A 15,481-nucleotide genomic window follows, 5' to 3' on the forward strand; every position below is an offset into this window, starting at 1 on the left:
GCTTTTTTGATTATACTTTATAATTTATTTTTAATACTTTTTGTTATATTATTTTGTTGTTTTGTAAAATGTATTTCTCTCTTTTTCCTTCTACTTTTTTCCTGATATTGTTTTATCAATAAATAATTATAGTATTTATATAATATATTATTAATCAAATGGTAAATTTATATAATACAATCCTAATATAAAAATAATATGATAATATAACTATTATTATATAATTTTGAAGGGTAACTTCATTAATTTCATTTAATAATAAATATCTTATTGTTTTATTTTATTAATTACACATTATTATAGTATAATTATTTAATGATTATAGTATAATAATCACGTATAATTTAAACCAAATATTCTATTATTTTTAATATAAGTAAAACACATAATGTCGGTTTATTTATAACAATACTAAATATCATCTTTTTCCTATTATTTGGCACAAGACACACGCAAAATAAAACATAAAAAATGAGATGGCAAAAAAGTAAAGATTGAGACGTTTACCAGAACGTAAAGGACATTCGAAATCCACATTTTCAAAAATACAAAACGAAGAAAAATAACAAGAAAGTTTTAGATGTTTGTTTCATTGGGGAAAGAACAAAGTACTCCCCAACGACTCGATACTATCCGGTCGAGAATATCATGGGCTTCAATCGAGGTCTTTCGCAAGCGATATGTCAATCTAATTGACAATAATGACGCTCCCCTTCAAATTCGTAATATCTATGAAATGCCCGAGAACACGACGTACACCGTAGAAGTTGAATATGAAAGTGTTAACACGCGAATCAAGCAAATGTATCGGTACAACATCTTTCGTTCATCGTCACAACTCACAATCTCCAACGATTTCATTCACGACACTTACACCTTTAACATCGACACATCTCCCGACGAACATTACGTCTTCCACACACAAACACTTTTGTTCTCGAAAATCGAAGGGACCATTTACTTGACAACCAAAAACTTTTTCTTCGTCCCAAAAATGTTATTGTTGGTGTCCCATTTGACTTTCAATTATCAACTGTATAAAGAAACAGCAAAGTATTTCATCAAATTACCACTCCAATTACTCGAGTCCACTCTCCCTAATAACTTGTCTCTTAATATCACCGTTTGTCCTTTTTACCACCCTACTATCCCGACTTGTTTGGTGTTCAATTTCACTTCACAAACATTTGTGATGTCGGTGGTCCACCACCTCGCGTCTCTTCGCTTTCAAGACGGCGGGGAATCACCTTTAAATAAAATCCCAATCGATGACTCGTCTGACCACGGCGCTAAGCTCCAAGAAAGAGTCGACGGCATATATAACCCTAATATAGAGTTAACAAGACAAGACATGGAGAAGTCCTTTATGATCACAGACGTTAATGCAAGATTCCAATTGTGTCCAACGTACCCCACTGTGCTTGTCGTACCAATCGAATTGTCGAATAAACAGGTATTAAAGAACATTGCGAGGTTTAGGTGTAAAGGACGTATTCCTTTAGTCACGTATTATTCCAGCAAAACAGGCGCTGCACTATTTAGGTCATCACAACCCCTCGTCGCAACAACCTTTGCTTTTGGTGTGTTCAAACAGAGTCAGTCGCAAGAAGACCAGGACTTAATTCATCACTTACGGTGTGACGGGAGAGACGAAAATGCTAAATTGTTTGTCCTTGATTGCAGAGCTGTAGCAAATAGTGTTGCTAATCGGTTCAATGGAGGTGGGACGGAGAGCACAAATAGTTACAAGAACTGTACTATCTATCATCTAAATTTGCCGAATATCCATACTGTGTATTCGGCGTATCAAAAGATGGTGACTGGAATCAATTTGAGGAACGAGAGAAGTGTCTCGGAGTATTACTCGTATGTCTCCGACTGGTTTGATATATTACAAAACATATGTGAGAGTGTGAATAAGACTGTGATATTATTGAATAACGGAGATCGGGTGTTAGTGCATTGTAGTGATGGGTGGGACAGAACGCCCCAGATCTCTGCGTTATCGCGAATTTGTTTGGATAGTTATCATAGGACTTTAGAAGGGTTTTTGTCGCTGATTGAATTTGAATGGATCATGCTTGGGCATAGATTCCAATTCAGACTAAGAAACAACCTCAAAGAGAATTCCCCCGTCTTTCTGCAGTTTCTGGAAATTGTGGTTATGTTCCTGAGGAAGTACCCCACCGACTTCGAATTTAAAGAAAACCTTTTAGTGGATTTGGCTGTGGAAAGTGTATGTCCGACGACGGGAACGTTTTTATATAACTGTGAAGCGGAGAGAGAGAAGTTCGATGTTGCTGGGACGCGGACATCGTTTTTCAAAAAAGTGATGGAAGAGAAGCAAAAGTACAAGAACAAGAATTATGTGCAAGACGATGACAATTTTGTCCTACGAAGTCATTTTGAAATCTACGAGTTTGTAGTCTGGAAGGATTTTTATTTGAGAGACATTGAATACTCGTGTGAAGTTCCTGATAAATAAATAACCACTGTTTGATTGATTTGAGTTTTATTGGAGTATCAAATATTTAAAAAGGTCGATATTTCTTTTTCATACTATGACAAGAAATTGAAAGTATTCAAATTACTGAATAGTGAATTGTAGAGACCCAAAGAACGCGTTTTCTTCGACTGTTTTAACGTCTTTTAAGTTGATTGAAACAAGATTCGAACATGTAGAAAACGCGTATGGACAAATCAGTGAACAGTTTGGAGGTAACACGACAGAGGAGAGTGAAATACAATGATCAAAACAGCGACATGGGATTTGAGTGAGTAACTGTGGGATATCAATTGAAGACAATTGAGTACAATAATTAAATGTATATGTTCCGATATTATTCAAAGAATTTGGTAACTGAATTGTTGGTAAATTATAGCAATGACTAAAAGCATTGTTTCCAAGTGTTAGAAGACGTTGTGATAAAGTAATGGTTTTCAACACCACACAAAATGAAAAACAACTTTCACTGATTTCAGTGACTGCATTTCCCATTTGAACTGAAGTCAAATTGGAACATCGTAAAAATGAAAAAATCCCAAGTTTTGTGACCTGAAGTGGAATTTCAATTGAACTGATTGATGAGTCACAAAAACATTTGAACTCGATGTTTGATATGTTCACAGGAAGTTTATCGTGAATGAGTTGATTGTGGTGTGAATATGAAATGTTTTTGCAAATACAATTATTCTTCTCTTCTATTAATGAGATGTCATAGTCGACTTGGTACCAAACAACATACCCGGCTATTTTACCATCAGTGAATCTATAATGATTTCGTTCATAAATGTAAAGGGTTTCGATGTTTGGAAAGTATTGACGAGTTTCTTTAAGAAGTGTAATTGGGTTATAGTGGAACTTTTCCATATTTCCTTGAAACTTTTTACATACAAATTCGGCGTTAATGAAGTCGTAGATCGTCCTAAAATACTTCGAAACGATCATTAGACTGTAACTGTCTAATTTGTGGCTCATTGTTTAATTTAAAAAGATGAAAAAATTTGAGGAATTTATTGTTATATAATTCAGAAATCCATCTCAAAAATTGTAAACTGTAAAAATAGAACTTGATGATAATTGAAGGCACACTTGTTGTGAGTATAATAACTATAGTTGTGTTATGTGTTCTCTACAAAATTAGTAGTGATGCAGAAAAAGATAGCGACGCACCAGAAAGCAACAATGTTGCTTCTCAAGAAGAAACACAAAAAGATGTTGAACAACAAAATCAAAACCAAGAAACAGAGGAAATACAAACTGTTGACATCTCTTCACTTGTCAAAGACAAGACTAAGCAATTTGAAGATAAAATTGCAGCTCTTGAGAAGAGTCACACCACACAGCCACTAGTCAAAGAACAGGCACCACAACAAGAAAAACACAACACAACAAATAAAGAAAATTGCACAACAAATGAGTACGTTAAGAAAGAAGAAACGTGTTTTGAGAAACAAATGGTCACGCCAAAAAATGAAAAAAAAGATATTGTGCCGAAAATTGAAGCCCCAAAAGAAGTTAAACCGAAAGAATCCATTCATGTTAAAACGGTTTTTGAAGAAAAGGAAGAACGCAATAAATTAAATTGCGTCTCATTGTCGAATCTCATTGTGTATTTGGACAACTACAAAACAGCCGCCAAATTGTTTCTTGTCAATAAAAAATGTCAGCACAGCCGCGAGCTTGTCAAAACGAGTCCACACTATAAAGCTCCGTCTATAGATTTAAGCTTTCCAAGAAGTATTTTTTTCGAACAAGAAGCACTTCTCGAAGAGCTTTATTTGTTCCCAAAAATGGAAGTTTTTGAGATTTATAATGACCCAAGTGAACTCCGAGCTGTTTTGGGAAAAAGCAAGTCAATAAACTTTGCTGTAAAAACTTTCTTGTGCAGTAAAGATATTATGGGTCTTGAGAAGGAGGACAAAGCGCGTTTTGTTGAGATATACTACAAAAGTAAAACCCCAGAGAGGATCACACTATTTAAAAACCTCAAAACAGCGACGCTTGGAATTGAGAAGGACCAGAAGGTCACTAAATTTGTTCTGAAGAAACATCAGATGGATGTACTGAATATCGTATTTTTCGATGGACTGGACGTTACGTTTCTTGAGAAGAGTGGAGAATACAAAGCAAAGAATATTAACATCGTTTGTGTTAAGGAAGAGGATGTCAAAAAAGCAATTGAAATTCGCAAAACTTTGGGGCTTAAGTATGTTGTCGTTTTGGCAAGTTCTCAAAACGTCAATCAAAGTCCAAATGAGTTTATTGTGATTGCGAAAAAGTACCAAACCGAAAAGAAAATAATTGAACCACTCAAATTTATTGGAATTCCACTGAATAATTTGGAAAGGTGGAACGGCGAACATCATGTCATTTTTGAAAACCAGAAAATTGATGAAAACTTCAATTTGAAAGGAAAAGACGGAATACTTCAAGTTGAATTCAAAAATTGTGAGATTGACACGGCTGTCGACGTCAACGACTTTTATCCGCCTTCAATCTTATCACTCATTTCTGGAATTGAATTTGTCCCGACTCACTGTGACAACTTGAAAAAAGTTACATTGAGGAATTGCCACGACCCAATAAATCTGGAGCACCTGAGCCAACTACAAGAGCTCTGTATTGAAGATTCTTCGTTTGGGGAAATCAAGCAACCCCTGACGCTGCCACGAAGGTGCTCAGTATTGACTTTGATAAGAATATCACAAGTCCGACTCGACCTTGAAAATTGCAAAAATGTTTTTGAAATTGTTATTCAAGAAATGGACAAAATTGAGATTAGAGTTCCGCACTACATAAGTAATTTGATCATCTACAACTCTAAGAATGTTGCTATGACAAAGCTTGATGAAATAGACCTAAAGCGTTTGGCCCTTATTGGCTCACAACTCATATTCTTCGATTTTTTTAAAGTTGTGGATAAACTCGATGTTTTAATTATGAAATAATTAGTTAAAATTACTTATATCTATTATCTATTATAGTATATAATAAATATATTTATAATTCTATACTAATTCAATTTTATTATTAATAAAAAATTATTATTTATTAATAAAAAAAAAATTTTTATCAATTAATAATTTATTAATTGATAAAATAGTTTTCAAGTGGTTTATATAGTAAATTAAATACTAATATTTATACTAATATTAATTAATAAAAATATAATCCAAAATGAAAAAAAAATCAAAAGGAAACTATTAATACTATAATTTTAGCTAGTCACACGTAATGGAAGAATATTCACTAATGGATTGCCTTCCCGCAGCATGTCTGGACACATTAAGAACAATGTATGGCATAACACCGACTTTGGTTTCTCAATTGAGATATTGTTCGAAAGACCAATTTTCGAATTATGTGAAGTTGACGAAAGAGACATTAGACAAGTTACTTGACTTCTTAACGCCATACACCAAAGCCAATTTAATACTTCGCAAGTACTTTAATGTACTCTCTTCGAACTTATTTGCAACATCAACCGACTTTGCACAACATATAGTTACCGTTCTTTCCACGAAAATACCGTACAATGTTGCGATGAAAGGAAAACGACAGAACCTTTCGATTGCATCGCAACGCCCACAACAAAATGCAAACGCACGGAACATCACGTGGGACAAGACATCCCTTCCCCCCCCTCATTTTACACGACGTTTGCACCCACTCTATCACGTAGTTGATATCATTGCTGTGTCAAAACCAAATGCCGTGGTCAACATCTTCTGCCCAAACCCGTTTTTCATTCGGTCGATCGACAAAGATGGTAAAGACACGACGAAGCCGCTTACTATAGATAACGTGACGTGTTTCTTCGAGAACGACGAGAGTGGAACGATTCTACCAATCAAATTGAAGGAGGGCAACCGTGTTGTCGTGACGGAGGATTCCGTCATAGTCTTTTCAGCGATTTTGGTGAGCACTGAGGAAATGGTGGAGAGAATGATGAGAGAAGCAAGAGAGGAGAAGAGAGTCGTTCAATCGAACGAACAAATGACCGACGAGTTTGTCACAAGAGAAGTGATCTCTTTGAAATGTCTAGTTGGCTTGTGTATGTTAAAGAACCCTGTTAGAAGCCGATACTGTAAACATGAGTATTGCGTCGAGGCAAGTTCACTGGTGGAACGAATGAAATTGGGGTATTGGAGTTGTTTTTGTAAGGCTAAATGTGCGTGGAAAGACGTTGTTGTCGATACGTTTATTCAAGGCATCGTCGAAAAAGCACCGGAAGACGCTACGTTCGCAGAGGTCGAAGGGAAGAAAGTTATTAGATATTTAGATGAAGACAAAAAAGAAATCGGAGATCGAAAAATCACAAAAATGATTGAAGTCATTGACGTGGAGGAAATAGTCAGCTCGGAAAATCAAGAAAAACAAAATAGCAGTGACACCGAGGTAGAAATTGTCGGAACGAAGGTCAAAAAAGAAAATATCGAAATCGAAAAGATAAACAGTTCGGAGACAAATGAGATTGACGAACAATGGAACGAGAAGAGAGAGGAGATCGAGAAAAATGCAAAATATGAGGAGTGGTGGAAAGAAAGCGAATTTGTGGACGTAAATTTAGAGGAAATTGAATTGGAAAGTAAAACAAACGATGATAAGCCGAAGATGGATATATGCGATGAGCAAGAATATTTGAACGTGTGGAATGATAATATCCCTAATGAAGTGCAAGAAGATATATGGAAAAGACGCGGACAAACCTGCGAAGACATTTTTGTGATTAAAAAGACTTGCCTTAATATGGTGGGAAATAACTGTTTGGTCACACCATTGTTTAAAAATTCAGATGATAAGAAAGAGGATGTCGAGGAAGACTTTTTTGAGGTGGTAGATTATGATGAAATGTATGATGATTGATTCTATAGTTTATGTAATAAAATTATTAATTATTGGTTTATTATTACCACGTAATGACTAACTTTTTAATTGTAAAAAAAAATAATAAAATAGTATTATTGTATTATAAAGAAAAACATATTATTAAAATATTATTAAAATTATAATTATTTACAAGAAGATTAAGATATAGTATATTTATTATAAAGAATCAATAATTGTAACAGTTAAGAAATCAACTTGTTTTGACTGTTATACTAAAAAAACAACACAAATTATTAGTTACTTTTTGATGACAGAGAATTTCGAATAAATTCCACCGAAAACTAATTTTCAATTTGAGATATATTGCGTTGACAAAAAGTACAATTACGGGGATCATTTTTTTTTTTATAATTTTAGTATTTTTTTCGAATAAAATGATTTAATTCGGCAATTTTGATAACTCTGTGATTGTTCTCATAAAAAATAAAAGAAAAACAGACAAGTGGTGTGTTTTGTTGAACAATTTTTCAACATAATTACCCATTGTTTTCGAAACTAAATATATTCATGTGATAACTCTCAATTCTTCATTTGATTTTTAAAAGAACTATAATTAAACCATTAATTTAATAAAAACTTACAACATTATATTAAAATGGGTATGTGTTATTTTAAAGTTTCCAAAACTATAATTACTACAATCAGTAAACCCGAAATAATAAATGAAGTTACTGTAATAAATATATACCAATCTTGTACAAATCCACAAAGAAATCCAATTAATCACTTTATTAATAAAAATAAATTAAAAAAAACTATACCAAGTAGCAATGTTGTGTAAGAAAAAAAACAAAAATCAAAAGAGTAAAAACAGAAAACTGAAAAAAGCATAATATAGAGATATGAAAGGATTCTTCCTTTTTTGTATGTTTGTTGTGCTCAATGCTAACTTTGCAACAACACCGGAGGGTGCTCAAGCTGCGCCAGCAGCCGCACAGGGACCAGTTCATTTAGCGTCCGATAGTAAATTAAGCCGTGTCGATGAATCAGTGATGAAGAAAAGAGATTACTCCCTTCACAAAGTATCGAAATACCACGCAAAGATCAACAACAGAATTATGAAGACGATCGCAACAATCCAAAAGGCACAAGCGACTATTAAAACTAAAGCAGCTGATTTGGCGAATAGACTTGCCGCGTATGGGACTCGTAAGATGAAGAGTGAACTTGAGTTGTATGAACTTGTCGACGATGACATGAAGAAAGAATTAAAACCGATAGTCGATAAGGTCCTCCCACAGATTAAAGCGAAAGAAAACGAGATCAGAGAAGGTGCTTCGAAATTGATGGACACTTTCAGCGCACAACTCCAAAAGACTCTTGTCGGATTACAAAAAGCTAAAGAAGTTGGTGACAAGAACGACAAAGCTGCTCGTATGGGTATTCATGCCGTTGGAGACAATATCGTGAAAGGCATTGATGCTTCAAAAGGAAGTGGGGCTTTGGCCTCAAAGGACGCTCGTAAGATCAAGAAGACTGCCAAAGACGCCCAGTACAAAATAGCGCACCAATTCCATAAGGCACAGAGAGAAGAAAAACAAATTCTGAGATCAGCTCGAACTCTTTTGAAAACTATGAGACATAAAGGAAAGGGTTTCATGCGAAAATTGAGAAAGACTGCAAAGGAGGAGTATCGACAAATCTTTAGAAAGGCTAAAAAGGCGATGTTGAAGATCATCACAAAGAAGTCGAATTCCTTTGGAGTTGACTATTAAAAGTAAGTTGAGTCATGTTAATTTCTTCGAGCTTTATTATAATACAATAATAGTATTATTATAATATAAATAATATAGTATTTTTGTCTAGTATATTTATTATAATATATAAAATATCTCTATATATTATAATATATTATAATAATATAACTTCAAAGTTAATTAGACGGTCGTTGTGTAGCTAATTTCTTTTTTAGATCGTCGACTTGAGCTTTCAGTTCAACTTCTTTGGTGTCACACTTTTTCAATTCACTGTTGAGATAATCCAAACGTTGATCAACACACATCTCAGCTTCAAGCGGATCTTCTTCTTCTAAGTTTCCTTCATTCAACTTGTAAACGACATCATCATCCTCCACTAAAGATAACTCTTTCTTGACCATCTCATTCTCATTTTTTTGTGATATTAATTTTTGACGACTCAAATAAAGGCCTTGCAACTCTTTCATCTTCTGATTGTACTCGACCATTTCTGGTGTTTGTTTCTGAAGTTGTGCGGCCATGAACTCTTTTTTTATAGTTTTAGGTTTCTTTTACTTGACAAAATTTTTGCTTGCATTTTTGAATATGAATATGTATTAGTTTTTTGTTATTTGTTATGGTACATAATTAGTGTAATACTCTTGGTTCAAGACTAGTTTTATTATAGTTTGTTTTTAGTTTATTTTTATTGTATTTTTTTAATTAAAAATTAATTAAAATGTCGTAATTTATAGTATAAAAATTTGAGTTTTTATACTGAATTATTATTGAATTACAATTCTTAAAAACAATGAAAACAACAATTATCACTTTTTGTTCCATCATTTCCATAAGTAATAAAATGAATAATAAAATAAACCAATTTATATCATTTCAATGAATTTCTAACGACTTTCTTTCAATTTTGTCAATTTCATTTATTTTTGTTATTAAAAACATAAATTCACATTTAAACGGAACAAACTTGGAAATGGATATGGCAACGGATTTAAAAGTAAACACTAATGTCCTTGAAAACTTTGATTCTTCGCGAGTCGAGGAATGGCTCGAATTGTGTAACTCTACCGACGATTTTCATTTGGTCATCAACAAGGAAATTTTACAGAATATGTTGGCTGCGTTTACAACGAAAATCAACGAAGACACTAAAAAGTATTACTGGGAAGAGATGAATAAAAGGATCGACGCATACGACAAACTTTACGCGGAGATGGACAAGAAGAGACCAAATGAGAATTCCGTCCGCGAACAAACTCGGATGGAGAAAGTCTTCAATGAAAGATTTCAGAAGGATGCCGCTGAGCTTCAACAACAGATCGAGGCCCTTGAATACGAGTTAAAGAAAAAACCTAAAGAACTCGAGGAACACGTCTCTGCCGAAGATGCCGAGTTTTACATCAATAAATTACAACAAGACATCGCTGTCTTACAAAACGAGAAACAAGAGTATGAAGCAAACACAGACCCTTTAATTCAGAAACACAATAACCTCATACCTGAGTATAATAGAGTCTTTGTCCAATACAACAAACTCAGAGAAAGAGTTTACCAACTCCCCGAATTCAAACAAGAATAATACCTCTGTGAACCATTATGATTATCGACTTTACTGTTATTTTTAGATTCTTTATTATATATTATATTAATAAATTAATTAATATTATATTAATAAATGTATTAATATTATATTAATAAATGTATTAAAATGGGTAATAGTTAATTAAATTAATAATTCAATGTTATTGCTTAGAATTGAAATGGTTTTGAGATTTCATTCAATAAAAATGTTCTATTTATTTAAATTATAAAAAAACGTCAAGAAAAAACACAAAAAAAGTGAACACAATTTGTTTTACAGAATTGAACTTGGACTGGTATTGTTTAATGGAAGGGACAGCTTGGGGAATACTCCAAAACACCGTTGGAAATAAACCATCTATTCCACTTTATGATAGAACGTGCATGTTGGGAAGAGGAAATCCAGCGATGAATATAACGACATTGACTATTTCATCGCAACACTTCATGATACAAGCGAAGGAAGACGAAAAGAAAGGGGAGAAGAAATACTCGTTGACTGATACATCAACGAATGGGACTTATCTGAATCAAACTGTTGTTGGGAAGAATGGGAGAGTTGAAATTCAGTTGTATGACGAAATCAGTCTGTTGTCACCAATTAAAGAGAAAGAGTCGGCGTCATATATGTTTCTTGTGTTTGACAAATTAAAGGAAGAGGAGGAGAATGGGGGACCCCAGAAGAAATACAATTTTGGGAGATTAATTGGGAAGGGCTCATTTGCGCGAGTCCGGGAAGTGACAGACAAAGCGACGAATAAGAAATACGCGATGAAAATTATTGACCGGAACAATACGTCTGTTGTAAGCGACGAGAAACAGATTTTTAACGAGTTTGAAATACTCAGAAAGATGTCGCATAAGAATGTTATAGGGCTTTATGATGTTTTTTTAACGCCATCAACACTGTATATTGTCTTTGAATTGTTTGTTCTATCTCTTCTTATTGTTGGATTGACGAATAACAGTATAGGGTAGACGGGGGTGATTTGTTCCATCTGTTAGAACAGAAGGGGTGTTTGAATGAAATGGAGTGTCGACTTGTGATGCAACAACTGCTCCAGGGGTTACAATACCTCCACCACAATCACGTCATTCATAGAGATATTAAACCCGAAAACTTGTTGTTGACAAAGACAAACGTTGTGAAGATCAGTGACTTTGGACTGAGCAAATCTATCAACCACACGGTAGCAAAAACGTGTTGTGGGACACCTATGTACGTCTCTCCGGAAGTGTTGAGTGGGAAGGCTTACGACGAGAAAACGGACGTGTGGAGTGCCGGTGTTGTGTTTTACACCCTTGTGTGTGGATTTCAACCATTCACAACGACAGAGAAAGACACAGGGAATCGGGAGTTGTTTGATCGTATTGAAAATGGCCATTACAAATTTCCATCACCGTATTGGGACAACATCTCGACTGAAATTAAAAACTGCATTCAACTCATGCTTACAGTGAATCCAATGAAGCGCCCGACCGTCCGCGAATGTCTGTTATTCCCATTCTTTTCGGGGAAGAAGAGAGAAAGAGGTGATTTTTATCAACCTTCTCCGAAGAGATATTACACTGACTGATTTGTGTTTTATCAATAGTTTACTATTAATAAAATAATAATAATAACTTATAATAATAACTTATTAATAGTAAGTTACTAGTTTATGAAATTTGTTTTTCAAAAGGAAACAAAAGTTATATTTAATTTACTATATCATTAATTCTGTGGCATTTTGGTTAAGCAGACCTTATACCAATCTTCAGCCTCCTTTGTCGATCTGAAAGTGATTTGAACATCGACAGGAACCTTTTTGGAGTCTTTGGTGTTCATTAAAACCTTTTTCTCTTTGACAGTGAGGGGAGTCGATTTGTTGATTAAAAAGGTCCACTTGACCTGTGACTTCTTCTTTTTCTCAGTAATTCCAACCATAGTCAAATTCTCATCTCCACTAACTACAACCACTTTGAGGGTATACGCCTTTTTCCCGATTTTTACACAAAGTTCGTTGTCTAATATAACAATCCCAATAAAATCAAAGCCAGTAACCGTATCGCGGAGGTGCTCCATCTTCTCTTCTCCTTGGTGAGCTTGCCTTTTCTCATCTAAATAAGCTATTAAATAAACCAAGTCTTCATACACTTTAACGATGTTGTCATGTTCGACACAACAGTCTGGTGTGTTGTGTGCAAAAGAGTCCACTGTGGGTACAAACCGTCTGAAACGCTCCATAGGCTGTAAAACTACCTTTTCAATGCAAAACCCTTCTTTGTCATACTCTTTCAGCTTCTTGGCAATATCACTGTTCTCCCTCAGTCGCCTGACTTTCTCAAGCTCCACATCTATCCAATACCTCTCGATAATTTTCATCGAGTCGACATCGTTCAAAATGTTACTGAAAAGATATGAGACGTCTGCGTCGAATTCTTTGTTCTTCTCGATTAGCTCTTTCAACGCATTTTCAACACCGATGTGGAATTGAAGTAACTCATCAGCACATGGAAATGCCAACTTGGACTCCATAGATATCTTGAACAATTGTGGGATGACTTCTTTCACCAATTTTGTGAAGACTATATTAAACGCCTTTTGTGATTGATAGAAATCAGATAAACATACACTCCGCTGTTTCGCTTGTGCATTCACTTGGGAGACAAACGCGACTTGCTCTTGATTGCCTTTTGCTGATATCACTTCCCCAACGGAGGGCATCTTCATGTTGCCAAGAGAGAGTCTGTCGCTCGAGTCCACTGATTTTGTTATATTTGCAGCATCTGGAGGCTCTTTCTCGTCTATTTGTTCGACTTTCAAGTCCTTTTCTTTTGGTGGATGGATTTCTATAATCTTTGTTGAAGTCTTTGGCAACTCTGTCCCCATTTCTTTGATAACTTCCTTTGGTGGTTCTTGAGGATGAGTCTCAATACTAGTGTTCTCTTGTAACTTACTTCTCTTATTTTCTTCATTATGAACTTCTTGAAGAATGCGTGGGGTAATCAAAGGCACGGATGGTTGCTTTGGTAGAGTCATTGGTTCACCGTAATGCTCGGCTAACGACTCAACAGAGAACCCTCTCATGATCATAGCATTTCGTTTCTTCCTCTCTCCATTGATTTTTCGTGGTGTTCGAATAGAGTGTGATGCACGCATATTGATGTCTCGTTTGATGTCTTCTGTATTCTCGATTCTCTCATTTTGTGGTTCAACATTGTCTTCTTCTTCTTTGCTGGTGAGTCTCTTTTTAGTGATGTCCATAGCCTTTTCCATCGTTTTCAACTCTTCATTATTTCCTTGGAGCGTTGCTTGGACACTTCCAATTAACGATTTTTTCGCTTTATAATTTTCAGTTCGTTGAATTGCTATATTCGTCGTGTTTTCCAGCAGTCCAGTGGCATGGACCTTTTTAAGTTGTTCTTCGACGTTATAGACAGAGAGTTCACTCATGAGTCCATCGTCTGTAATTGCTTCCATCAATGTGTTCATTAGATACACTTGCATTCTGTCATTCATCTCATTGAAATTTGCAAAGAGTTCTGTCAGTGCAAGAGTGAACCCAACTTCTCTGAATCGAACCACTGCGCTTTTGATTTGAATAATACACGAGATGACAGATAAAGCATCTTCTAAAGAATTCAAAGTGTGGGGTTCGACGGGGGGATACTTCATACAATCAACGAGTTGAATGATTGTAGGAGATGACGCAATCGCAGGAATCGCATTCTTACTTCGGCACATCAACGATAAACACCTTAAACACTCCGCGACCGTCTCTCCAGTCGTTCCAGTGAGTAGTCCTTGTAACACTTCTGCCTTAATCATGAGCAAACAAAACGTATCGCGTTGCTTCTCATCGGCATTAACTAACAAATGAGCTATCAAGTGACACGCCATGCCAACAGCATCATTCCCACAATTTAACATCTCTTTGATCTTATCAGATCCACCCTCTCTGAAGAACAAACTGCTCGCACCTGGTAATACCAATAATCTGCAGATGATGGGGTATACCGCTATTTGGAGGGGATCATACATTTGTAAGTGTTTAGTTAAGCCCGGTAACAACACAACATAATTTCCAAGCGCGTCGTCTGCTTTCCCTTCGCTCGGGGTTCTTGGGCTTCTTGGTGATCTCTGGCCTCCCAGTCTATCCCCTGAAGCAGCTGAAACGAGTCCTCCAATGACGTGTATTGTTGCTGTTAGAAAGTCTTCTTGGTCCAGGAGTGGTAAGAGTAAGTCGGGGATTTGGTGGTTAGTCTCTACAACGCGTTTTGACAACATTTCTGTCTCTGAGACTAATATGAGGAAGTTTAACACCGCGTCGATGACATCCGGGTTTTGTTTGGAGAGTAAATTGGTGTATAAAGTTGGGTTGACTTTAGTTAAGAAAATTTCAAAACTTTGATTCTCAAGAGCCTCCGACATGATGTCTAACCCTTGCTCGGCTTGCTCTGGGGTCCCTTCGATTAGACTACTTATCTTCGCGAGTAACGTTTCTTCTTTCGGTTGTAATGGCTCAAGCGCATATTTCAGGTATGTCATTTGTTTTTTATAAGATGCGACTGTTTTTTGGAAGTCTTCGGGATTCTTAGTTCAGTCAAACTGTAATACAAGTATACTTCCGTAATAGCATTTTAAGTTTTTTTACAGAACCAAAAATTCCTTCCCGATTTTAGCTTCTCTTCAACAACGAAACTTACCACAACTCAAATTTCTTAGTTTGAAAGTTCATGCAAACTCTTTCAAAAAAGATCTCTTCCCAACACTCTTTTGTTCATTTATAGTTTTTTGTACCATAATATCTAGTTCGATGAAGATAATTAC

The 15,481-nt window shown here is 35.4% G+C and overlaps 9 protein-coding genes across 9 annotated transcripts; 6 read left to right on the forward strand and 3 right to left on the reverse strand.

Moving 5' to 3' along the window:
- Positions 1-580: 580 nt before the first annotated feature.
- On the forward strand, positions 581-2,485 carry EIN_084890 (myotubularin, putative; the record flags this gene model as incomplete). The annotated part of the gene is made up of 1 exon (XM_004184575.1): positions 581-2,485. One exon carries the CDS (start codon positions 581-583, stop codon positions 2,483-2,485), a length of 1,905 nt encoding a protein of 634 aa, XP_004184623.1.
- A 102-nt stretch (positions 2,486-2,587) lies between these two features.
- Positions 2,588-3,478, reverse strand: EIN_084900 (hypothetical protein; the record flags this gene model as incomplete). The annotated part of the gene is made up of 1 exon (XM_004184576.1): positions 2,588-3,478. The coding sequence occupies one exon, from the start codon at positions 3,476-3,478 to the stop codon at positions 2,588-2,590; it is 891 nt and encodes a 296-aa protein (XP_004184624.1).
- Positions 3,479-3,573: 95 nt separating this feature from the next.
- Positions 3,574-5,451, forward strand: EIN_084910 (hypothetical protein; the record flags this gene model as incomplete). The annotated part of the gene is made up of 1 exon (XM_004184577.1): positions 3,574-5,451. One exon carries the CDS (start codon positions 3,574-3,576, stop codon positions 5,449-5,451), a length of 1,878 nt encoding a protein of 625 aa, XP_004184625.1.
- A 286-nt stretch (positions 5,452-5,737) lies between these two features.
- Positions 5,738-7,369, forward strand: EIN_084920 (hypothetical protein; the record flags this gene model as incomplete). Its single annotated transcript, XM_004184578.1, has 1 exon — positions 5,738-7,369. The coding sequence occupies one exon, from the start codon at positions 5,738-5,740 to the stop codon at positions 7,367-7,369; it is 1,632 nt and encodes a 543-aa protein (XP_004184626.1).
- An 866-nt stretch (positions 7,370-8,235) lies between these two features.
- Positions 8,236-9,108, forward strand: EIN_084930 (hypothetical protein; the record flags this gene model as incomplete). The annotated part of the gene is made up of 1 exon (XM_004184579.1): positions 8,236-9,108. The coding sequence occupies one exon, from the start codon at positions 8,236-8,238 to the stop codon at positions 9,106-9,108; it is 873 nt and encodes a 290-aa protein (XP_004184627.1).
- Positions 9,109-9,266: 158 nt separating this feature from the next.
- Positions 9,267-9,611, reverse strand: EIN_084940 (prefoldin subunit, putative; the record flags this gene model as incomplete). The annotated part of the gene is made up of 1 exon (XM_004184580.1): positions 9,267-9,611. The coding sequence occupies one exon, from the start codon at positions 9,609-9,611 to the stop codon at positions 9,267-9,269; it is 345 nt and encodes a 114-aa protein (XP_004184628.1).
- Positions 9,612-10,066: 455 nt separating this feature from the next.
- EIN_084950 (hypothetical protein) lies at positions 10,067-10,666 on the forward strand (the record flags this gene model as incomplete). The annotated part of the gene is made up of 1 exon (XM_004184581.1): positions 10,067-10,666. One exon carries the CDS (start codon positions 10,067-10,069, stop codon positions 10,664-10,666), a length of 600 nt encoding a protein of 199 aa, XP_004184629.1.
- Positions 10,667-10,974: 308 nt separating this feature from the next.
- Positions 10,975-12,245, forward strand: EIN_084960 (calcium/calmodulin-dependent protein kinase type 1G, putative; the record flags this gene model as incomplete). Its single annotated transcript, XM_004184582.1, has 2 exons — positions 10,975-11,594; positions 11,642-12,245. The coding sequence occupies 2 exons, from the start codon at positions 10,975-10,977 to the stop codon at positions 12,243-12,245; spliced, it is 1,224 nt and encodes a 407-aa protein (XP_004184630.1).
- A 137-nt stretch (positions 12,246-12,382) lies between these two features.
- EIN_084970 (hypothetical protein) lies at positions 12,383-15,199 on the reverse strand (the record flags this gene model as incomplete). The annotated part of the gene is made up of 1 exon (XM_004184583.1): positions 12,383-15,199. One exon carries the CDS (start codon positions 15,197-15,199, stop codon positions 12,383-12,385), a length of 2,817 nt encoding a protein of 938 aa, XP_004184631.1.
- Between the last annotated feature and the right edge of the window lie 282 nt (positions 15,200-15,481).

Source organism: Entamoeba invadens (genome assembly GCF_000330505.1).
Source record: "Entamoeba invadens IP1 unplaced genomic scaffold scaff_1105074725643, whole genome shotgun sequence".
Classification (NCBI taxonomy): domain Eukaryota; phylum Evosea; order Mastigamoebida; family Endamoebidae; genus Entamoeba; species Entamoeba invadens.